This window comes from Cyprinus carpio, chromosome A24 (assembly GCF_018340385.1).
Source record: "Cyprinus carpio isolate SPL01 chromosome A24, ASM1834038v1, whole genome shotgun sequence".
NCBI classification, from domain to species: domain Eukaryota; kingdom Metazoa; phylum Chordata; class Actinopteri; order Cypriniformes; family Cyprinidae; genus Cyprinus; species Cyprinus carpio.
In genome coordinates this window covers 25,403,089-25,428,529 of record NC_056595.1, presented here as the reverse complement: position 1 = coordinate 25,428,529, position 25,441 = coordinate 25,403,089, and the positions used below count along the sequence as shown (strand labels likewise).

Here is a 25,441-nt window from a genome sequence, read left to right as displayed (position 1 = left end):
TGCTCCACTCCAGCATTATAGTGCAGGACACACACACTCACAACCACACACACACACACACACACACACACACAGCTTGTGTTGTCTAGAGGGTCAGTGGTGTCGTGTTGTATCCTACTAGTGACACAATTCTCGCAGGCTGAAAGCACCGTTGTGTGTGTGTGTATGTGTGTGTGTGTGTGTTTGAGCGGTTCTGCTGAAAGCTCTTTTTTCTGTCAGTGGGTTTCTGGTCTTGTACAAAGGGAAGTCCTGTAACTCCTGCGAGTCTTTGTTTATTCTCTGAATGAGTCGTGTGCTGTTTGTTTTCACAACATCATTCTGAAACTGAAATGACTTTGACATGCCACATCAAAATCAAAAGAGAAAATAAGAAAAATCTATATTCGTAAATAGAAGAGGCTGTATTTTTAAATAGTAAAACATTACTTGTGCATTTTCTCAATATCTTCTGGCTCGTTAAACAACAGTTATTCTTAATTGAGATTATGCCCCCAAAATAATCATTTTGTCTTTTTTTGGTAACCGTTCAAACCTGTTTCGTGGAACTGGAAACAGAAGAAAATTGTATTTTGACGAATGTTTAAAATCAAACAGTTCCCATTAAACTCATTTTACATGGACACAAAAATACAGTTGGAAGTCAATGAGGAACCAAAACGGTTTAGGATTCTCATAACCAAAAGAAAGTTTTTTTTTATTACTGCATTACAGAACAAACGCAAATAGGAGATTTTTTCCACCCGAATTTTTACTCAAATTTACTTTTTTTTAAATTTATTTTATTTTTTTGAGAAGGAAAAAAAAAATGGGGAGAAAATTATCTATGAAATTATATTTCCTGAAATAGGCCTCATTTTATTTGATGCTATTCTAAAGTATATATGTTTTTCTTTTAATGTTGGCGTGATCTAATGAGCTGATGTGTTCTTGGTTTCGTCAGATTGGACACAAATATCAGAGTAATTCTGTTGATTCCATGAACAGTCAGCTGGAAGCCTCAGAGGAACAGTAGTGCTTTGTTCAGGGTACTCTATGTAAATCTCTCTTTGTTCCTCTCTGATTCAGCTAGTTTTGACGCGTGTCATGACATCAAAACACACGCTGACCGGCCCAGAGCCTCACTGCTGTGATGATGATGATGATGATCAGGAGGTTCATGATTCTCAGAGGCAAACTATAATCTGGAACATGAAGTAGATTCCTGAACGTGCTAGTGATACTACATTAATAACTTTCTGTATATTATGGACATTGTTGGCTCTTCTGACTATTGTTTTTGTTCCTCTTTTGTAAGTCGCTTTGCTTGAATGTGAATAAGTTATTGCACTTATTGTAAAGTGTTATCTGTAAAATAATTATGGAAATATGGAAGCAGGATAATCGTTTAGTTTTCAGATTTTGGAAAAAGTTAAAAAAAAAGGCAACATTCTGACATAAAAATATGATGATAAATCTCTTCATTGTGTGCTCTATTTCTATGTTTCTTTGAGCAGCAAATCATCATATTGATATGATTCTGAAGATCATGTGGACACTGAAGTACTGGAGTAATGATGCTGAAAATACAGCTGTGCATCACAGAATAAATTACAGTTGAACGAGATTTCACACAGAAAACAGGATATTGTTTGGTTGCTATGACATTCTGTGTGGTTGCTAGGGTGTTGATTGGTTGCTATGGTGTTCTATGTGGTTGCTAGGATGTTATTTAGTTGCTATGGCATTCTGTGTGGTTGTCAGGGTGTTGTTTGGTTGCTAGGTGGTTGCTGGCATGTTCTGTTTGGTTGCTAGGGTGTTTTGTTGCTAGGCAGTTGCTAGGTTGTTGTTTGGTTGCTAGGCTGTTCTGTGTGGTTGCTAGGATGTTATTTGGTTGCTGGCATGTTCTGTGTGGTTGCTAGGGTGTTGTTTGGTTGCTGGCGTGTTCTGTGTGGTTGCTAGGGTGTTGTTTGGTTGCTAGGTGGTTGCTAGCGTGTTCTGTGTGGTTGCTAGGATGTTGTTTGGTTGCCAGGGTGTTTTTTGTGGTTGCTAGGATGTTGTTTGTTTGACAGGTGGTTGCTAGGGTGTTCTGTGTGGTTGCTAGGGTGTTTTTTGTGGTTTTAGGATGTTGTTTGGTTGACAGGTGGTTGCTAGGGTGTTCTGTGTGGTTGCTAGGGTGTTTTTTGTGGTTGCTAGGATGTTTGTTTGGTTGACAGGTGGTTGCTAGGGTGTTCTGTGTGGTTGCTAGGATGTTGTTTGGTTGACAGGTGGTTGCTAGGGTGTTCTGTGTGGTTGCTATGATGTTGTTTGGTTGACAGGTGGTTGCTAGGGTGTTCTGTGTGGTTGCTAGGATGTTGTTTGGTTGCCAGGGTGTTTTTTGTGGTTGCTAGCGTGTTCTGTGTGGTTGCTTACAGTAATAGTAATGCTTGTCTTAGTGCACGCTTCTCTTCTTCAGTTGCAAAGAGTTGTGTCGTGTTGTAAACTGTCGTAACGCTTTAGACTGGTTTAGGTTTTTTCAGCTGAGTGAAAATGAATGATGAAGAACATCCGCTGGTTATCAGATGGACAGATGAACAGAGAGCTGCTGTGGCGGCTTAAACTGTAAATCACAGAGTCTGACACAGAGGAACAGAATCAGTGTGAATTGATCAGACATCAGGACCGAAGAAGACGAGCTGATGTTTGAAGAAGTTACATAACCAGCTTCAGAGAGACATTCAGGTGCTTCATCAACGGTGGAATGTGGTTTCTTACAGATGGAGTCAGATACAGAAGAAGTTTTCATCTGTGTCATCTCCACATCATTCACACACACGTTTGTGTCATTTCACATCATTGCAGTATTGTTGTACATCATTATACAAGCGGGGAAACACACATTTCTTAGTGAAAGTACTTTATGTGATAAGTTGTAACAAAATCAAATAAGAATCGTATTTGTTTGGTGTTATTATTGGAATTATTTCATGTTAATTTATGCACGCCCCTGTGCGCTGATTGGACGCGGGCGGCTGTAGCCCCGCCCCTCGAGCGTCCGCGTCTCATGGCGTTCGGCTCTCACACACACTCGCGTGAAGCTCAGCAGACAACACACACACACCGTGATCTCCGCGAGTGTGTTCGTGATCTGATGGATGATGATCTGAAGGACTGTGGCGGAGTGATTCTGACTGCGTTTCATTCATTTAGGATCCACGCAGATGAGCAGAAACACGCAGCAGACAACAGGTCAGACACACACACACACACACACACACACACACACACACACACACACACACACACTATAATCAGTGTTGGGGGTAGGAGTAAGTGCAGATGATCTTACAGTAGTTCAGCACGCATTTACTCATCACACTGCACAGAAACAGATCCAGTATTCCTCAAAATCAATAAAAACTGTGAAATGCAAACGCAAACCTCCAATAATTAAATGTGATAACACAAATATCCTTTATGCGTTTCATCTCATTTTATTATTCAGTGTCTTTGCTGCTGACCTTCGATGATCCAGTTCAACAGTAATAAGCAAACATAACATTTATGTTTCCTTTATTGCTGAAAAGAGAAAAATGAGCCCAGCCCAGATGAGAAAAAGTAACGGCAAAGTAACGCAATTAGTTACTTTTTAAAGAGAGTAACGCTATATTGTAATGCATTCATTTAAAAGTAACTTTCACCAACACTGACTATAACACACACACACACACACACACACACACACACACACACTAACTTTAGTTTGTATGTTGTTTTTATTGAGGTGTTTGTCTGTAATTTCACTGATTTCATATTTTCTGATGTATTGTGTTTTTATATGTTTGAGAGTTTCTGATCTAAATCCACAACATTAACACAGTTTCAGTTCAGTGATCAGAGATTCAGAGATCAGTTTCACTGTAATTCTGTTCTCACGTCTGATCCTGAGCATGTTTTTAAAATCTTCAAATATTTGCTGAGTAAATACAGTACACGGAGCACATGATCATATTTCAGTCTGTCCCATAATCCTCATGTATGCCACTGCGGATAAAGTGTTTGCTAAATAAAAAATGCACACACTTTTATTAATGATTTCTCTTTTTTTATTCTGTGGCATAAACAGGCTTTCAGTGAGGTGTATTAATCATGTTTCATCAGAGCTGCTACAAAAAGGTTGCAAAAAACGAGTAAAAGTGTGTGTAAAGTCAGCTTAGTGTTTGCTAGTTTTCTGATGTTCCCAGCATGCATCACTTGAGTTTGTCGTCTGGTGTCTCATCAGATGATGTCATGATCAGAGTCAGGAAGCGACGGGACGCTCTTCGCTCTTCTGTCTTAAAATATTTACATTAGATGGGAGCCAGAGAGTGATGTTGGGATGATTTATGTGCTGCAGGAGGAGATAAACACAGAGCGAGTCTGATAGAGCAGGAATTACAGCTAATGACAGCATGAGGAGCACTTTAATATCAGTGTGTGTCTGCTTTCTGCTGCGTCTCCATCTCCTGCTGTAATCTGTGAGGATGCTCCACTCCAGCATTATAGTGCAGGACACACACACTCACACACACACACACACACACACACACACACACACACAGCTGTTGTCTAGAGGTCAGTGGTGTCGTGTTGTATCCTACTAGTGACACAATTCTCGCAGGCTGAAAGCACCGTTGTGTGTGTGTGTATGTGTGTGTGTGTGTGTTTGAGCGGTTCTTGCTGAAAGCTCTTTTCTGTCAGTGTTTTGTCTTGTACAAAGGGAAGTCCTGTACTCCTGCGAGTCTTTGTTATCTCTGAATGAGTCGTGTGCTGTTTGTTTTCACACACATCATTCTGAAACTGAAATGACTTTGACATGCCACATCAAAATCAAAAGAGAAAATAAGAAAATATATATTCCGTAAATAGAATGAAGGCTGTATTTTTAAATAGTAACATACTTTGCATTTTCTCAATATCTTCTGGCTCGTTAAACACAGTTATTCTTAATGAGATAATGCCCCCCAAAATAATCATTTTGTCTTTTTTTGTAACCGTTTCAAACCTGTTTCGTGGAACATGAAGAAAATTGTATTTTGACGAATGTTTAAAATCAAACAGTTCCCATTAAACTCATTACATGGACAAAAATACAGTGGAAGTCAATGGGAACCAAAACGGTTAGGATTCTCATAACCAGAAAAGAAAGTTTTTTTTATTTACTGCATTACAGAACAAACGCAATAGGATGATTTTTCCACCCGAATTACTCAAATTACTTTTTTTTAAATTTATTTATTTTTTTGAGAAGGAAAAAATTGGGGAGAAAATTATCTATAAATATATTTCCTGAAATAGGCCTCATTTTATTTGATGCTATTCCTAAATATATATGTTTTTCTTTTAATGTTGGAGTGATCTATGAGCTGGATGTGTTCTTGGTTTCGTCAGATTGGACACAAATATCAGAGTAATTCTGTTGATTCCAGAACAGTCAGCTGAAGCCTCAGAGGAAGTAGTGCTTTGTTCAGGGACTCTATGTAAATCTCTCTTTGTTCCTCTCTGATTCAGCTAGTTTGACGCGTGTCATGACATCAAAACACACGCTGACCGGCCAGAGCCTCACTGCTGTGATGATGATGATGATGATCAGGAGGTTCATGATTCTAGAGCAAACTATAATCTGGAACATGAAGTAGATTCATGACGTGCTAGTGATACTACATTAATAACTTTCTTGTATATTATGGACATTGTTGGCTCTCTGACTAATTGTTTTTGTTCCTCTTTTGTAAGTCGCTTTGCTTGAATGTGAATAAGTTATTGCACTTATTGTAAAGTGTTATCTGTAAATAATTATGGAAATATGGAAGCCAGATAATCGTTTAGTTTTCAGATTTTGGAAAAAGTAAAAAAAAAGGCAACATTCTGACATAAAAATATTGATAAATCTCTCAGTTTGTGCTCTATTTCTATGTTTCTTGAGCAGCAAATCATCATATTATTATGATTTCTGAAGATCATGTGACACTGAAGACTGGAGTAATGATGCTGAAAATACAGCTGTGCATCACAGAAATAAATTACAGTTTAACAGAGATTCACACAGAAAACAGCTGTTTTAAATAACAATAATATTTCACATTTTTACTGTATTTTTTTAAATAAATGAATGCAGCCTCGCTGAGCAGAAGAGACTCTTTCAGAAAAAAATCTTACTGACCCATATTCTTTGTTAAAGGAATGCAGCTGATGTTAACAAATATTAATAAATACTGTAGCAAATGTCATGCACATTGTTAACTAATGGGACCTTCTTGTAAAGTTTTACCTGTAAATGAATATGAAAATCTAGATGGTTTTCCATTCAAATCCAGATAAGTTTTCAGCTTTCAAAAACAAAAAGATAAATCTCTCAGGTTCTGTGTGACTAATCAGATGAGTGTCACTGATCATGTGACTCCTCCGCTGAGGATCTTTGGAATGTCTCAGAGATTCCAGATATATTGACCTGGTTCATTCAGACGGATGTGAACTCTAGACTGATTCTGTGGCGTTGAGAGGCTGAGGCTGATCTGAGATCAGACGGAGCGAGAGACATCAGTGCTGCCGGACCACATTCCTGCTGTCAGGAAGAACAGCAGAATTCCTGCCGGAGACGCTTCATTCGTGTCCGGAGGGCCGTGAGATCACACACGCCAGCATGCACAGGTAATCAGAGCAGCTTTACTACGGTAAACCAGCCTTAAGTGCTGTAAATGATGCTGTTTGTGGGTCGTCAGAGGAAGAGGGAGTCGGTGAACACGGGGTTAATGAGGGTTTGATTGCAGATAAGAGCATGCTTTCCTGCGAGACCGTCATCATCATAAAGTTTGTTTGCTTTTAAAGAGGAGATGGTTAATATTTCAACTCAAAGCTCCGATCAAACTCTCTTTTCATTTATTACTTCATCCAAATCCAAAACACAGGCACGTGTTCAGACATCGGGAACAACATTACAAGTGCGAATCTGAGACTAAAAAGTCTCAGACTTTGAGGACGTTTTTTATCAGAGCTAAACGCCTCGGGTTTCTCATTATGAGATTAATTACACATCAAAAAATTAAACATTACACTGATTCAACTTAAAAAAAAACTTACTCCACTGCCTTAAAATTTCATGTTTAATCGACAATTAATTTCTTGTTGAATTGAAGGTGTTTTCATAATTTCCATATTTGCTTTTTTTTATGTTTTTGACATTTTTCGGCATTATGATGAGGTTCATTTTAGTTTCTTATTTTGGTTGAACTAAGAAAAAAAGCCAAATTGAGTTAAATGAACATGAACTTAACATATATGTGTGTGTGTGTGTAAACATATTACAACTAAACGTTCAAAAAACTTGAAATGTGAAAAAGTTGAAATTACTTAATACTCCAAATAAATACATCTTGACTAATAGATAACTTAAAGTTAAGTAGTTAAAGAAAACACATTTATACAGCGAACTTTGGTATTAAAAACTTAAAGTTCACCTTACTTTCACTAAAATAACTTTAAATTTGTTAAAATTTAAAGGTGAATGCAACAAAGTTAAATTGAGTGAAAACATTTTTATACAGTGTAGTGTAGGTGAAAAGTTATATTGCATTATTTGTTATGCACCATGCATACAGTAATACCAGTATTCTTTGAAGTACCTTGTAAAGTCATGTAAATTGCAAGGTAAACCTTAAATAGTGCATCAGAGTCAGTGATATTTGAGTCAAGACGGACCGAAACAATGAACAGACCAGTTTTGGATCAGAGGAAGTGTTTATGCATTAGTGTGTGTGTGTGTGTGTGTGTTACTCACACACACATGATGTTTGTGTGACTTCACCACAGTCACACGCTGCTTTGCATGAATGCGAGGAGACACATTTGACTGGTAAATCACACCGTTGGCGTCCGCGTGAGAACCGCCGGACTCCAGGTGTTTGTGTTTCAGCACTGAATCTGAATCACGTGTGGTGTGTGAATGAGTGTTTGGGCTTCATTAGAAGCGTGACTGAATCCTACAGAGATATTCTGAAGGATATGTTGAGACGCACAGCGTGTAATCTGATCCTCCTGCTTCACAAATATTACTGTAGTTTCTCTTTCTCTGACCTTGAGTAATGACAGGTTTCTCCTGATCAGTGTTTGACGGCTCGTCATGTCCTCTCTGTTCTTCCGTTCTGTCTGAGAGCGTCGTCACTGAGGCTAATAGGAAGTTAATGTTGTGGTATTGATTTCTGTGGGTGTGTTCAGAGTAATATAGAGCATTATATAGCACATGCTTGACACTCAACAGGCTTTTCAATCGCTTGAGCCAGACAGGAAGTTTCAGTGCCAGTGGACTTCCTTTCTGTAAAACACACTCACTCATACACTGCCATTCTAAAGTTTGGGGGCATTTTTTTTTTTTGAGAGAGAGAGAGAGAAGTACTTTTATTTATCACGGATGCATTAAATTGATCAAAAGTGACAGACACTAATAATGTTTCAAACTATTTAAAAAAAATACAATACATTAAAGTTAAAAAATCCTTTTGTTTCTAACTTTGAAAAATATTTTTTTACAATTTAGTTTAATGAGATTCACCCACATATCAAAGTACCACCTGATACCATCAGCGTACCGCGGTAAAAGCACAGCACAGGTTCTTAGCTGTGCTTTAATAATAGTTGCATCCAGCTGGTTTTGATTGAATCATTATGATTTCATCTGAATGTGTCCGGACTGGGTTCAAAGCATCTTCTGTGAGTCAAGCTCTTGAAAATGTCACACTGCACAGTGAAGAGTGTTTGTGGTTTGTGCTTGTTTCGAGTCGAACATGCCGTTAGTCATCGCTCTTCATCTGACGCGCTCAGTCATTACTGCTCCATTAGCTCCTCGATCCGGCCGCTGCGAGTGCTGATATGAATCGTTAAAGTCCAGAGCCGCTCTATTGATCTGTTTTCCAGCGTGTCCTGCAGCTAATGCTCCGCTGGAGTGCTGCGATCTGCTGATGGCAGTGAAGTGCTTGGGGTAAACCGGGCCGAGCTGATTAAAGGTGCACTATTATGCCCCTTTTACACAATGTAAAACAAGTCTCTAATATCTCCAGAGTGTGCATGTGAAGTTTTATCTCAAAATACCTCAGAGAATTTTTTATAGCTTGTTGAAATTGACATTTTTAGGGTTTGAGCCAAAACGTGCCGTTTTTGTTTATTCCTTTAAATGCAAATGAGCTGGTGCTCCCGCCTACATTTTCAGAAGAGGGCGGAGCTACAAGAGCTCATGCTCGCGGGCAGACCACCGGTGTTACGGTTTAACGGGTGGTGACCGTATTACTGACCTCACATTGCTTCCAAATGCAGTTTTTAACTCCCACATTCCTATTCACGATCATTCTGGAAGCACGTGAAGGCAGCGTTAGTGAAAACAGACAGAGACAATGCTAGCTCTGAACTGACCCTCGTTTATGAGGCAGTTCGGTGTAAAATGATTAGCACAAACATATAGGACTTTTCCGTTTCTCGAAAATGAAATGTAACCACCGTGTCCTCAGCGGTCTGTGGAGACTCGTATGTTCGGGGGTGCATCCCAACACAGACACTTTTAATGGCTCTTTGGTGCTGACACTGTACCTCCAGCAGCTACAGCAAGAACACAGTAATGATGGACCGCTGCTTCTCACTCAGGGTGGGGTCTATGCTAATAGGGCAGAGAGCGTCACAAATGGGCGGGACTTTCCCCGAGTGTGACGTCATAGTAGTGAGAAATCTGGAACTGCTCGTGTGGAGAGACTGTTTATGATTTATAAGGATTATAAAATAAAGAGTGGGTGGATTTTTACCATTATAGGCTGGTTGTTGTCACACGCTGCAGACACACAACTGTGTTCAAACACCTTATAAAAGTGATTTTTGCATTCTGTGGCACCTTTAAATACAGTGTGTGTGGGGTGTTTAGGGCAGCTTTGGCACAACTGTAATGTTTTTAAATTGAGGACTCAAGGTTATGCTGACAGACTGTTAATAATCATCTACTGCTGCGGTTATAATTACTCATTCTGAGTTTGAATTGTCTTTCTGAGTTGACTCTCTAAAACTGAATGTTTTTTTGGCTAAGAAATATTTAGCATTTTTTCAATTTATATTATTTCCGAACTTATAAGATATGATTAAGTACAGTATTTGCCTTCATATTTCAGGCATCTTTTCTGCAAAGTCATTTGTTTTACGTTGACGCTGCACTTGGAATCAAACTTTCTTTAACCAGCTGTTTAATGAAGAGACGTTACTCGAGTCATATTTTTAAGTCAACTAGTTACATGTTAAAAATTCTGTTAGGTTTTATTTCCTTCCATATCTCGCAGCTCTAGTTTGGTTCTGTTGGATTCCGATTGTTTAATGCTCTGAAGTTATTTTTAGGTTTTTTTTGGTTCTCTTTAAGACTTTGAGAGGAAAGCCGCTTGCGTTCCTGATGGATTCATGCTCGTTTATGTCACCCGGAGATTGAAAACAAACCTGTGAGCCAGTATTTCACCAGGAGACGCTTGGCACAGTCCTTCTGATGAAATGAACGCCTGTTTTCATCAACATCAGAGATGGAGACGGTTTGATTTGATTAAATGCATGCCCTCCACAGCACCTTCAAGAGCTAGCAAAGTCGTATTTCATGCAAGTATTTCTGAAATACAGAATGAATCTAAATGGCTTTAGAGTCTTTAGTCCAGCTGAGGAACGAGCTCATGATTTCTGCGTCTCTCAAGCAGCTTCTCGGGTTCAAGCAGCACATGTTTTGAGTTTAGTTTGACTCAACGCTGACCTACATTCATCACGGGGGGCCGCGGGACGTCCAGACCATTACAGACTGCTTATGAGAGTTTACCTGATCAGATGCTCAAGAATGTGATCTGCTTCCAGTATGAAGAGTTTATGATGTTATGTAGGATATAGACTGTTCTTCATCAGTGCCTTTTTTAGTCTGAACATGATTATTTTTACTAAAGACATATTTTTTATAAAATGACAAAAACAACAAAACCATAAAAAAATTACCTAAAATTTAAATGAAAACATATTTTTTTCTTTTTTTATAAAGTTCTGCAATTAAACAAAGGTGTTTGTAGAGTTAACAAATATAGAAATAGAATTCTACTTGATTTAACAATGAAACTTCAGTAATGTATTTCTGAGTGAAACTGATAACTATATCTGTGTCTTTAAAATAAGAGAACAAGCATTTCCTTTCTGTAGAATAATTGCACTTTTCCTTGAGATTTCATATTTCATGCACATGATATTGTTTCTATTTCTATATTAGTTTACAGTACAAAGACTTTTGACTAATGGCAGAACTTTATAAAATAGGAAAAAAAAATTCACATAAATTTTATGTATTTTTTAAAAATGATTTTGTTGTCTTTGTCATTTAAAAAAAACGTCTTTACTTTTTATAAATTTTTAATTTTAAGTTTATCTTAGTACATCAAAATTATTTTTTTACATTGTATTTTATTTCAGTTAAATTTGATTTAATTTCATACAATGAAAATGTTTTGGTTTTAGAGCCCTAACCCAATAATAACCCTGAATATAAATAGTCTGTTGTGATTTCATATCAACTTTAAAACAAGTGAAAAATCAGCCAATGGAAAGGTAAGAAAGTAACATTTTAACATGATTTTGTGCCTGATACAATTGTTTGTAAGATGTTTAAAGCGATTGTAAAGCCAGATGTTTGCGCTGTGTCTCGGGTTGTGTGCTGGATTGAGTGGAATGTTTGTTTAAACTGAAGCAGTGGTGTTGGGAACGTTGTTGTGATCATTAGCCACATCTGGAAGCACTTTTCCTGAATTAAACACGTTTCTGTGTCTCAAAGTCTGAATGGGCAGAGATGAGCTTTAGGAAGAGCTGTAAACTGAGAAGACAATGGACAGTAATGACATGAGAGAGAGAGGGGGAGAGAGAGAGAGAGGGGTCAGGAAGAGCGACCGGTGGGCGGAGACACACACACACACACACACACGGCCGGAGGAAATCCTCATCGGTCTTACTCTCCGTCTTTGAGGGTCGCCTCGTCTTGTTCTCGTCCTGATGTCTCTCTGCAGAAAGCGCTGAGAGGTACGTGTGCTCTATTCAGTCCCAAAAGGACCTGATGGAGAACAAGCTCTCCGATTCAGTTCTTTGGAGATCCTCTGTGTTTTTGCGTCTGCCTTTGTGACTCTGTGGACTTATGGAGTTTGTACAGGACCTGATTGACGCCGTCAGCTGTATCCTGTCTTTTGGAGGTTGATAGTTTGGGTTTCCAAATCCTGATTGGTATCCAGTGTTCATCTGAAGACACACAGTGAGTCTGAAGATGCTTCTGATCTGCTGCAGTGTCTCATTTATAATTGTATTATCAGAATAACTGATATTTTGAACCGAATCGTATTCATTTGCATTGTTTTCTGATGTGTATGAATGGGTGAATATGGCGATGTTTCAGAATAACACACACTGACAGCTTTGTGTTTGTGTGTTTTGCGTCTCCTCCAGATATTGTTGTCATGATTTGTTCATGTGGTTCAGAATGAGCAGGTTACCCATCAGGCCGTGCGGTTAACCGCTCTTTGTTTTGAAGGAATATCCCTGGTTAAACTCAGGTTAAGACTCTCCAGTGACTGACTGCTGTTTGTGGATCTGACGTGTTGTTTTCTCAGCGTTTCTCTGAGATTTGGTTGTTTTCTGTGCTAATCAAAGTGCATCAAGTCAACTTCAGTCGCATTTATCTTTTCAAACACACAAAAGGAGCAATTCTCAATCATGTTTTAAGGTCTTTATAGTTGAATTTCTTATGTTCATTAACTCTTTTAAGTGTATAAAACAATTGCTGCAGAGTGAAAGATATTTGAAAAGTAAAAAAGCCTATTTTACATAATATATTGTCAAGTTGTTATCTTAATCTTATTTTATATATATATATATATATATATATATATATATATATATATATATATATAAGTATTATTACATTACTGTATTGTAAAGTGACCTTGGGTTTTGGAAAGGTGCTATTAAAATTACATTAAAAAATTTTTTTTATTATTACTATTAAGTAAATTGCTTGAGTTGCTTGTCAAGCATTTAATAAATAAGGAGTTGCGTTTTACCTGGAATTAATGTCAGGAATGAAGTATTTAAGTATTAAAATCATTTTTTTTTTTTTTGCATCTTTGCATTCTTTCTTCATTGTCCTGAAGATCTGTGTTGATACAGACTCCAATCAGACTCAGACTGAGCTGAAAGAGAAACTACCGTGAGACAGATTTGTGAACCTGTTCGGCTGCGATCCTGTCGTTCCTCGCGCTGATGGAATGCACGAAGGATGCGACTGATTGCGATCTTCGTGTTTTTCCAGCTGAGAAAGGCAGGGAGATTGCGTTTCCATCGGAGGCTTGATGTGTGTAAACCGAGGCAGGGACGTTTAGAGGCAATTAAGCTCTTCATGTAACACAATTCAGGCTCCATCATGTGTGCTGCTGATCGATAACTTCCTCTAAATGACGCAGGTCCACTTCCTGGCCCTTCATCATCATCATCATCATCATCATCATCAGCTCCTGTAGCTTATCAATATTTGATAGAAATATTTGAGATGAAGCTCATACGAGCATCCTGTCTGTCTGAGATCTTCCTCGGTTTAGAGCATCTCCTCTCTAGATGTTCTTCTCGTGTAACTCGTCTGGACTGAATGCTTTCTCTATGGACGAGTTGAGATGATGGCTGCTGATGCTGTTCTCCAGCAGCTGAAAGAGAAACAGTTTTCTAACACTGTAGCGTTATGAATAATGTCTTTAAATAGAAATGTAGCACGACCCCGATCAAATCATGTTTGCTCACATGAGACTCGGACTCGTATGGCGTGTTGAGATCAGAATAAATCGTTTTTGATCTCAGTTACTGTACTAAAGGTCATAGGTGACAAATCCATGTGTTTGTACAGTGACTTTAAGCATTTTATGAGAAGCATTTTATTTTTTGTGAAAACGTTGCTAGTAGTCTTTATCTTTATATACAGTTTCATATATAGATGTGTTTATGCAGGAAAGCGACGTATCAGCGGATAGGCAGCATGAGTTTGTCTCCCTCCGCTCCGGAGCGCTGCGTGTCCCGGGACTCCATGGAGGACTACTGGAGTGAGATGAAGAACATCGAGGAGGAGCGTCAGGGAGGACCGGAGGAGCTGATGGAGCGGGCCAGCGTGGACGGTGCGCACTCAAACCCGTGCTCCTGCAGCGATTAGTAAAACTTTAGAATGCTTTCTAGTTCGTGTCTCTGGTGTGAAGGAGACTAATTAGAGTGTGTTTGATGTTTCAGAGGCGGAGCTTGAGGAGGCGTGGCTGCAGGAGGCGGGGCTCTCCACACTGGTGACCGGGACACAGAGCGACGGTCCGGCGGAGGCTCTTCTCTCCACGCTCACGCGCTCACAGGCCGCTATGGTGAAGAAGCGGCTGGATAACTACACGCAGACGCTGCGCAAGAGGAACAGACAGCCCATGAGACACGTGCGAGACGTCTTCTCCACGCCCGACGCCTCGGTGAGCGCAGAACGGTTTTCATGTCAAATCAGATGATCGTGGGGCAGATCCGTGGTCCGGTGTCGTGCAGCTGCTGCGGCCGTTTGTTCAGTGTGTGAATGCCTCTCAAAATAACCGTCCCACTGACCGAGACTGGAATGAGCAGCGACACACGAGGAAACCCCAGAGGCGTTTAAAATTAGCCTCATGACAGCAGATGAGACCGCAAACATCATTCCTGCTGAGCTGACACACATCTGAGTTTGGATTCTTTCCTCGTAAACGTCAAGATGACATAGATGTATGTTTGAAAAATGAAGATGAGTTGCAATGAAATCAGTCACCAGTTGTTGAGACATGGGCGTGGCTCAAGTCTATGCAAATGGACGTGAGTTGCAAGGGCGGAGTTTAAGAAGACTTAATGATTGACACACCACTAACTATTTGAACATTAGCTTTAACGTTAGCATGAAATGAAAAATCACTCTATTTTCTAAATGCATGCAATTAATTTTTTTTAATTTTTTTTGAGCTTGTAATGTTTCATCAAAACACAGAAAGATCCAGTTATGATATTTTGGATTAAACATTACGAGCTTAAAACCTGAACAAATTTAACATGCATGAATAAATTGCAAGCGTTTAGAAAATAGTGTATTTTAATTTCATGCCGACTTTAAAGCTGATGTTCAAATTGTAGCTCAGATAGTAAATCCTGCCAGCAACAAGAAGAGTGTGAGTTCGATTCCCAGATTACATGTTCATCTTGAATGCAATGTAAATCACATGCACTGGTCTGTTTGACTGAGCAATGGCAGCAGGTCAGACTGAACAGGGAGGGAATGGTGCTGTGGTCAGTAAGCGGTCAGCACACAGGCGTTTGGAGGCTGAATCAGTCATGAGTCACGCTCAGCTGCTCCGACAGCTGAAATATCTGATTCTCTGATTGGATATGAAGGACAGACTCACTGGACCGAAATAGTCTAACAAATGTCCAGTGTTCAGCAGGACGTCGTCTATATAGACATTAATACACACGCGGAGATGATTTATATCTGACATGTGGGACATGATGAGATTCTAAACTGATTATTGATTAATTGTCTGATCGTGGTTATTGACCCAACCACAATTATTTGAGATAAGCACAATAATTTTACAGTTTAAATTTCAATCACGTTATCATTCCTACTAAGGAAACATAAAAAAACGAATAAACACTGAAACACTGTTGTGAAGTACATAAAGATATTTAAGGGCTTCCTTCGTACGAAATGTAAAGACTGCATTATATTAGATTATTTGACATTTTATATAATTATATAAGCAATTTTCACAGCATTTATTTAAATATTGACCTATTTTATTAGATTTTTTATTATATGACACAAAACCAGTCATAAGAGTCAATTTTTGGAAATTTAGAGTTATACATCATCTGAAGCTGAATAAATAATCTCTTCATTGATGTATGGTTTGTTAGGAGGACAACATTTGGTCGAGATACAAATATATGAAAATCTGGAATATGAGGGTGCAAAAAAAAAAAATCTAAATATTGAGAAAATAATCTTTAAAGTTGTTCAAATTAAGTTCTTAGCGATGCATATTACTAATCAAAAATTAAGTTTTGATATATTTACGGTAGGAAATTTACAAAATATCTTTTATCTTTACTTAACATCCTAATGATTTTTGACATAAAAGAAAAATCAATAATTGTGACTCATACAATGTATTGTTGTCTATTGCTACAAATATACCTGTGCTACTGATGACTGCTTCTGTGCTGCAGAGACACATATACGAAACGTATTAGGCTTGCATTGTAAGTGCTGAACGAAACAGAATTAAATAGTTAATGGCGGTTATTTTAATGCTATTAATTGCACTGCCATTAGCAGTGGTGCATGTTGATTTCAGCGCTGAATTCCTCAGAAATGTTGTGTTTGTGGTCTATAAACTCACACAGATGGAGCAGGGACGTGTTTACCTCATGAATCTCTCTGTGATGATGTGATTTTGTTCTCTCACAGTCTGAACTCACGCCTCCGGTTTCTCCAAACGGACAGATCGCTCCCAAACTCCCGCAGTGGAATGCACCTAAAGGTTGGACATCCTTTTCAGATTATACACTTACTTTAACATGCCTTGCATTCATTAAGCAGATGCACAGAAGAGGAACATCATAAGCAGTTTATCAAAACAGACACAATATTTACTGTACATGAGGCACAGATACAATAGATTAGATTACAAAGAAAGAAACGCAGAAAAGAGAAGAACAGGATTATTGTTTATTGTTTAAATATGAGTTGTTATGGGTTTGGTTTCCATCAGAGCTCATGGAAATATCATTATCATTGTTGATTAAGGTGTTAGTCCTCAGCTCAGTTAATGTTTGTTTTGGTTTATATGTGTGTCCAGTCCCTCCGTCGTGTCCAGCGGACACTAACGGCTCCGGCAGCGCTTCAGAGACCGTGGTTCTGTCGTTTGACGTGCCGTATTCAGAAGGGGCTGGAGCTCATCGGAAAGGCCGTGAATGCCAAGACTGCAGGAGGATTTGTAAAGACGACAGGGATTTACCGGTGCGTTTGATCTGTCGTAGTGTCTTAAATGTGTGCTTTTCAAACTGATTCTACAAGTTACTTCCCATCAGATTTAGAGTTTTATATGTTTAGTTCATGTTTGTAGCTTTGGTTGGTAAGATTTTTTGATATTTTTAGAAAGAATGCCCAAGAAGTCTGGATTTATTTGATCAAAAATACAGTAAAATTGCGAAAAATTATTATTTTTCACAACAGCTGTTTTCTATGTGAATCTCTGTTAAAGTGTAATTTATTTCTGTGATGCGCAGCTGTATTTTCAGCATCATTACTCCAGTCTTCAGTGTCACATGATCTTCAGAAATCATTGTGGTGATTTTCTGCATTATAAATGTCTTTACTGTCACTTTTGATCAATTTGACTTATTCTCGCTGAACAGAAGTATTAATTTCTGTCAAAAGAAAAAAAATGTTGTGAACACAGGAAAGAAAATTGTCCAGCTATCTCATGGGGTCTACATAATGCACCTTTTACTGGCAGTGTTTGTTCTGTTGCTTGAAACAAACAAGCAGCATTTACTGAAAGCATCTTCCCTGGATAGTGCGCTCAGATCACAGGCTGCGGTCTAATGCGCTTGTGGTCTGCTCTTCAGAGTTTTCAGATCGTGAGGCCCAGACAGGGCGTGACGCGAGTGAACGATCTGTCGTCTGAGGACATCAAGAAGATCGGCTACATCTCCCTGATCGAGCTGACCACCTTCTACGACTTCCTGGGCATCGAGATGAAGAGGAACCGCGTGGTGCGCAGTAGAGCACGAGGTGCGTGTCGCTCACATCCAGACTCAGAAACACCCACAGACAGCAGGATACCATTACTACTGTAAATATACAAAAACATGGTGTCACCGCAGTAAATGTCTACAACAAGCATAGTATTACCATAGTAAATGTCCAAAAACATGGTGTCACCAAGGTAAATGTCCACAACAACCATAGTATTACCATAGTAAATGTCCAGAAACATGGTGTCACCAAGGTAAATGTCCACAACAACCATAGTATTACCATAGTAAATGTCCAAAAACATGGTGTCACCAAGGTAAATGTCCACAGCAACCATAGTATTACCATAGTAAATGTCCAAAAAACATGGTGTCACCAAGGTAAATGTCTACAACAAGCATAGTATTACCATAGTAAATGTCCAAAAACATGGTGTCACCAAGGTAAATGTCCACAACAACCATAGTTTTACCATAGTAAATGTCCAAAAACATGGTGTCACCAAGGTAAATGTCCACAACAACCATAGTATTACCATAGTAAATGTCCAAAAACATGGTGTCGCCGCAGTAAATGTCCACAACAACCATAGTATTACCATAGTAAATGTCCAAAAACATGGTGTCACCAAGGTAAATGTCCACAACAACCCATAGTATTACCATTGTAAATGTCCAAAAACATGGTGTCACCAAGGTAAATGTCCACAACAACCATAGTTTTACCATAGTAAATGTCCAAAAAACATGGTGTCGCCAAGGTAAATGTCCACAACAACCATAGTATTACCATAGTAAATGTCCAAAAACATGGTGTCACCAAGGTAAATGTCCACAACAACCATAGTATTACCACAGTAAATGTCCAAAAACATGGTGTCACCAAGGTAAATGTCCACAACAACCATAGTATTACCATAGTAAATGTCCAAAAACATGGTGTCACCAAGGTAAATGTCTACAACAAGCATAGTATTACCATAGTAAATGTCCAAAAACATGGTGTCACCAAGGTAAATGTCCACAACCACCATAGTATTACCATAGTAAATGTCCAAAAAAACATGGTGTCACCAAGGTAAATGTCCACAACCACCATAGTATTACCATAGTAAATGTCCAAAAACATGGTGTCACCAAGGTAAATGTCTACAACAACACTAGTATTACCATAGTAAATGTCAAAAACATGTTGTCGCCAAGGTAAATGTCCACAACAACCATAGTATTACCATAGTAAATGTCCAAAAACATGGTGTCGAAAAGGTAAATGTCCACAACAACCATAGTATACCATAGTAAATGTCCAAAAAACATGGTGACACCAAGGTAAATGTCCACAACAACCATAGTATTACCATAGTAAATGTCCAAAAAACATGGTGTCACCAAAGGCATAAATGTCCACAACAAGCATAGTATTACCATAGTAAATGTCCAAAAACATGGTGTCACCAAGGTAAATGTCCACAACAACCATAGTATTACCATAGTAAATGTCCAAAAACATGGTGACACCAAGGTAAATGTCCACAACAACCATAGTATTACCATAGTAAATGTCCAAAAACATGGTGTCGCCAAGGTAAATGTCTACAACAAGCATAGTATTACCATAGTAAATGTCCAAAAACATGGTGTCACCAAGGTAAATGTCCACAACAACCATAGTATTACCATAGTAAATGTCCAAAAACATGGTGTCACCGAGGTAAATGTCCACAACAAGCATAGTATTACCATAGTAAATGTCCAAAAAAACATGGTGTCACCAAGGTAAAATGTCCACAAACAACCATAGTTATAGACCATAGTAAATGTCCAAAAACATGGTGTCACCAAGGTAAATGTCCACAACAACCATAGTTTTACCATAGTAAATGTCCAAAAACATGGTGTCACCAAGGTAAATGTCCACAACAACCATAGTTTTACCATAGTAAATGTCCAAAAACATGGTGTCACCAAGGTAAATGTCCACAACAACCATAGTATTACCATAGTAAATGTCCAAAAACATGTTGTCACCAAGGTAAATGTCCACAACAACCATAGTTTTACCATAGTAAATGTCCAAAACACATGGTTGTCACCAAGGTAAATGTCTACAACAACCATAGTATTACCATAGTAAATGTCCAAAAAACATGGTGTCACCAAGGTTAATGTCCACAACAACAATGCATAGTATTACCATAGTAAATGTCCAAAAACATGGTGTCACCAAGGTAAATGTCCACAACAACCATATTATTACCATAGTAAATGTCCAAAAAACATGGTGTCACCAAGGTAAATGTCCACAACCAGCATAGTATTACCATAGTAAATGTCCAAAAAACATGGTGTCACCAAGGTGAATGTCCACAACAACCATATTTTACCAGAGTAAATGTCCAAAAACATGGTGTCACCAAGGTGAATGTCCACAAAAACCATAGTATTACCATAGTAAATGTCCAAAAACCATGGTGTCACCAAGGTAAATGTCCACAACAACCATAGTTTTACCATAGTAAATGTCCAAAAACATGGTGTCACCAAGGTAAATGTCCACAACAACCATAGTATTACCATAGTAAATATCCAAAAACATGATTTTACCATTGTAATGTCCATAAAACATGATGTCACCATAGTAAATTTGCACAAAACATGATGTTGCCATTATGAATATCCAGAAAATATGGTGTTACCATATCAAATGTCCAAAAACATGGTGTTACCACAGTATTTGTGCACAAAACATGGTGTTACCACTGTAAATGTTTATAAAACATGGTTGGTGTCATATTGACACTCACAGTCAGACAAACAGTTTATTTGACACAAAAAGTAGCAATACACTGTTAGAACTTTCTTGTCAAGGATAACTCAGTAAAGTTGCATGAACTTATTTCCACTGTGGTCCTTCAACTGGCTGTCAATGCTGTGGTTTTGTTCCCACAGACAGCGGTATATTCGGCGTTCCTCTCACTACATTGCTGGAAAACGACCAGAAGAAATCCCCCGGTTCCAGAGTTCCTCTGGTTTTCAAGAAGGTACTGTACGTTCATCTTTCCTTCTTTGGTTGTTAGAAACGAGACTGGAATGTTGTGATCGAGATTGCGAGTGCTGGCTTTTCTGGAAAGTTCCCAGTCAGCACTTCTCAGAGCTCAGATACTCGTCCCTCCCGCATCCTTGGACGGAGCCGCGGCGCGCTATCTCACATTATCCTGACCCCACGGCCCACGCTCGTCTCCGTTACAGAGGATTTCCAGAAAACAAAGGCGGTGGTCAGAAGTGCTGTGGTTTGTTTTACACGCCTGCGTTGACCTCTGTGTTAAGTGGAATGATGGAGGCCGTTTATTGTTTCACTGGAGAGAGATTTACTGAGGAAACACTTAGAAACACAGAGACGCAGGATTAAAATAGATGCTTTAATAAACCTTCAGCAGTGAATCACTCACCCTCAGATTCTTCCAGCCTTGCAACACCATCAGTATTTGTGTTGGGTAACTCGAGAGCTGACGGGAAGATACGGAGACCCCCAGCTGGCAGAAACCCCCCACACACAGCTGCGTCTGACGCTCTTATCAATGACTGATAAAGACTCTGGAGTCTCAGTCATCTCTGGTATAAATCATCTGTGCAAGGAAGGAGTTGTGCTGGTGTTTGTTATGCATTTCAACCTACTACAGAACAATACTGTGGTATTACCATGGTACATGTTCAGAAAACATGGTTTTACCATCGGAAATGACCGAAAAACATGGTGTTACTGTAGTAAATGTCCAGAAAACATGGGCGTTACTGTAGTAAATTTCCATAAAACATGGGTGTTGCAGCAGTAAATGTCCAGAAAAAATAATCATGCCATTGTGAATATCCAGAAAACATGGTGTTACCATAGTAATGTCCACAAAGCATGGTGATACCACAGTAAATATCCAAAAAAACATGGTGTTACATTAGTAAATGTCCAGAAAACATGTTGTTACCGCGGTAAATGTTCATAAAACATGGTGTTACCGCGGTAAATGTTCATAAAACATGGTGTTACCGTGGTAAATGTTCGTAAAACATGGTGTTGGAGTACTAAACATCCAGAAAACATGGTTAGTTTGGTTTTTGCAGTTTCCTGAATATACATGGTGTTTGGTGTTTAAATATTAAATATACATGGTGAATTTGGTTGGTAAAAGCCATGCTAATACCCAGCACGTGTGTTTTTGAATCTCATGTGATGATGGTGTTTGTGTTTTCAGTTGTTGTCTAAACTGGAGCAGACAGGTTTACAGACGGAGGGCATTCTCAGGGTTCCGGGATCAGCGTCCAGAGTGAAGGTAAACAGATCTAGATCTACAGCTTCATTCACTCAGCAGAGATCACGCCTGCTCCAGGAGGTGGCTCAGTGACACATCCGTAAAGAATCTGACTTGTATTTCTCCCACTGATTCCAGCTTTAATTCCACAGTCCTCAGCGTTATTCATCCGTGAGTGATGAACAGATGCTCAGGATGAGAGAAATGAAGTTAGATGTTAGCTAAAAGAGAGTAAATAAGACTTGATTATAATTGAGGGGAAGCTGGTGCTCATGATGTCGGTGTCTGTGTTTGTCCTCCTCAGCATCTGCGTCAGGAGCTGGAGCTGAAGTTCTACGAGGATCGTTTCGACTGGGATCAGGTGCGTCAGAACGACGCGGCGGGTTTGTTGAAGATGTTCATCCGCGAGCTGCCGAATCCTCTGCTGACCCAACAGCACCTGCCGGCGTTCACAGCCGCTCAGAGTGAGTCTGGACACCAGATCTGCGTCTCTCCACGGACTGTTCACTGTCACGTCTCTCATCTCTCTGTCTGTCCGTCTGTCAGGTATCTCATCACCCAAACATCAGATCCAAGCTCTTCATCTTCTCATTTTGCTGCTTCCTGAAGCCAACAGAGACACACTGAAGGTCTGTTCATCTCATCATCACACGCTCAGAGGGTTTCTGAAGATGATGGGATGTGATGCTCAAAACTAAATAACTGTACTTTGAGGCAGCAGTTCTCAAACTTCTCAAAGACAATATTCAGAGAAACTAGGAGTGGTGATATTAAATACATAAAATTATTATAAATAATTAGAATAATTAAATGTAATAATTCCAGTAACTGTATATTTTTTACAGAAAGGGTTATTATTGTTAACTAAAACTCAAACCATAAAAAAAGTTATTTAGCTTGAAGAAAAAAAAAAGTTAACTGAAATAAAATAAATAAAATAAAATAAATAAATTACACTTATTTTGAGCTAGTTGCCAAAGCATCAATTTTAATTTTCATTTAGTTACTTGATGTACTAAAATAACTAAAACTAAAATAAAAATGAATTAAAATTATATTGACATAAAAAATCTTCAAAATCAATAAATTTTTAAATTAATGCAAAAAATAAAACGTATTTAACATTAAAAAACTATAATAGTGATACTAAAACAACACTGGTTCACCATTTCTACTTTTCATTATCAATGAATTTACTTTTTTTGTAATTTACGATTACTTTTTTTGTGAGATTACAGGTTTTTAAAATTACTTTTTAGCTCACAAATTGCAGTTTTGCCTCAATAAAATATTATAGAGCTTGACAAAATGTGTTTGTATACAGTTGATCTGCTTTGTTCAGGATCATGAGAACCTTGTTCTTAAATGAAAATTAATTAAATGATAATAAACAAGATATAGGGTTTTGGCTCACATCTTTTTAGCTGTTTTAGTCTACAGTATTTAAATCTAGCTTCAAGTCATTTTAAGCCATCTTCTGGCCCCCTTGGAAGTGCACTGAGGGCCCTTGTGGGTCCCGGACCCCTGCTTGAGAAAAATCTGTCCTCAGAGATGAGTCAAATCTGACAAACCCTCCATCTGGGGATCTCCTCATCTGAAGTGCAGGTGGTTTGTAGTATTAATAATCGCCTGTGTATGGAATGTCCCTGTTTAGATAGTTGAGTAAACGCGTGTGGTGAAGTATTCAGAAGGAGCTGCTGAACCGGTCGGACAGGTGGATAAATCTGTGATGACACACACAGTCTCACCGGCGCCAGAATAGAGAGTCAGGCTGGTCTGACGTCATGCGTTTGGTGCCCGTATTCTCATGTTCAGTTTCATCTGTGTGCTGAGATCAGCTGAGAACGCAGCGCAGAGCGTGACGCCAGCAACGCCAAGGTCACGGGTTCGACTCCCAAGGAACGAATAAACATGGAATACAACGGGAGTCAAATGAATGCATGTTAATGTGACCGTTTCCAGTGAAGTCACACGGCTCTTCCTGTTCGGAGTTTGTCAGAATTTCCTCTCTAGTAATGTAAAACTGGCCCGCAGGTCATGGGTGGCTGATGTTTGCCGCTTGTTGACTGTACGGTGTTTGTTCTCAGGCTCTCCTGGAGTTCCTCAGAAAGGTGGTGGCGTACGAGGAGAAGAACCGCATGAGTCTGTGGAACGTCTCTATGATCGTCGCGCCGAACCTCTTCACGTTCCGCGGGAAGAACGTCAAGCAGGAGGAGATGCAGGGAGCGGTCGCCGCGGCCCAGCTCGTGCGCCTCCTCATTACCCATCAGGACCTGCTGTGGACGGTGAGCACCAGTGACCTCATCAGCTGCGCTCATGAATATTAATGAGGTGTGATTGGCTGACATTGGTGAACGTTCACTGTAGGATCATCACAGATCATTAAAGCCTGGGTTTTCTGGACTGACATCTGCTCTTTACTAAAAATCTTAATAAAATATAAATAAATAAATATTTAAATATTAAAACAAGCATTTCATTTTAACATAAATATTTTAAAAACTACATAGTAAAAATATAAATAATATTACTAAAATATAAAAAAAATATAAAAATATATATAATAGAATATAAAAAGTAAAATTACAGTGAAAATGCAAAAAGAAAAATAATTCAAAACAAAAGCTGCGATAGTATCTCAATGACACTGAAATAACACTGGTTCAGTGTTTATCTGTTATTACCAAAGAATTTACATGACTTCTCTAGTAATCTAGTGATTACAGGGTTGCTCAAAATGGCTTTTTACTCGCATATAGCCATTACTATTTCTATAATGATCTAAAAATGTAAACAAATTTAAGGTAAATTTCTTATTTTCCATGACTTTTCCTGTGCTTATGAATATTAATGAGATGTGTAAGCTGATTGGCTGATGACGCTCAGATTGTTTTCTGCGTCGCTGTGACTGATGTCCGCTCTTCATATCCGCAGGTCCCGTGTTTTCTGATCTCCCACATCCGGAAAATGAACGAAGCCGCCACGGGCAAGAAAACACCGACTTCAGAGAAGAGCAAGCGCAGGCTCCTGAAGAGATGGAACCTGGAGAAGGAGCGCGAGCGCAGTGAAGTGAGTGTGTAGTGAGTGATGAGGGAACTACAGCGGTTCATGAGCTGATGAAAAGAGATCAATTACTTATGGAATTTTCAATACTTTAATAACTTCCTAGTTTCTGAGTGAATCGTTTTAGATTTGGCGCCACCTGCTGGTGTGACAATGGTGTCCCTGTACAAACACACACCGTCCGCGGACTGATACAAACGGTGAAAAGTCCCGTGGTTACTGGAACTAACTAACTGTCCGTTTTCCTCAGGTCACGG

The 25,441-nt window shown here is 39.0% G+C and overlaps 1 protein-coding gene across 4 annotated transcripts in view; it reads left to right on the top strand.

Annotated features, from left to right (window-relative positions):
• Window positions 1-3,046: 3,046 nt before the first annotated feature.
• Window positions 3,047-25,441, top strand: part of LOC109049569 (rho GTPase-activating protein 18-like) — a 24,806-nt gene continuing 2,411 nt past the window's right edge. Inside the window, exons 1-13 of one of the 4 annotated variants that reach the window (XM_042714849.1) lie at window positions 3,047-3,204; window positions 14,017-14,180; window positions 14,290-14,510; window positions 16,526-16,598; window positions 16,917-17,077; window positions 17,689-17,854; window positions 20,767-20,858; window positions 22,065-22,142; window positions 22,426-22,585; window positions 22,668-22,750; window positions 24,209-24,406; window positions 25,056-25,190; window positions 25,435-25,441. The exon at window positions 25,435-25,441 is cut by the window's right edge and continues 121 nt beyond it. In XM_042714849.1, the coding sequence (XP_042570783.1) occupies window positions 3,107-3,204; window positions 14,017-14,180; window positions 14,290-14,510; window positions 16,526-16,598; window positions 16,917-17,077; window positions 17,689-17,854; window positions 20,767-20,858; window positions 22,065-22,142; window positions 22,426-22,585; window positions 22,668-22,750; window positions 24,209-24,406; window positions 25,056-25,190; window positions 25,435-25,441 (1,636 nt within the window). In that variant the 5' untranslated portion in view covers window positions 3,047-3,106. Of the gene's footprint in view, window positions 3,205-6,339; window positions 6,646-11,964; window positions 12,052-12,082; window positions 12,278-14,016; window positions 14,181-14,289; window positions 14,511-16,525; window positions 16,599-16,916; window positions 17,078-17,688; window positions 17,855-20,766; window positions 20,859-22,064; window positions 22,143-22,425; window positions 22,586-22,667; window positions 22,751-24,208; window positions 24,407-25,055; window positions 25,191-25,434 lie in introns of those variants that run through there. The other 3 variants (XM_042714850.1, XM_042714852.1, XM_042714851.1) reach the window with 3 other exon arrangements.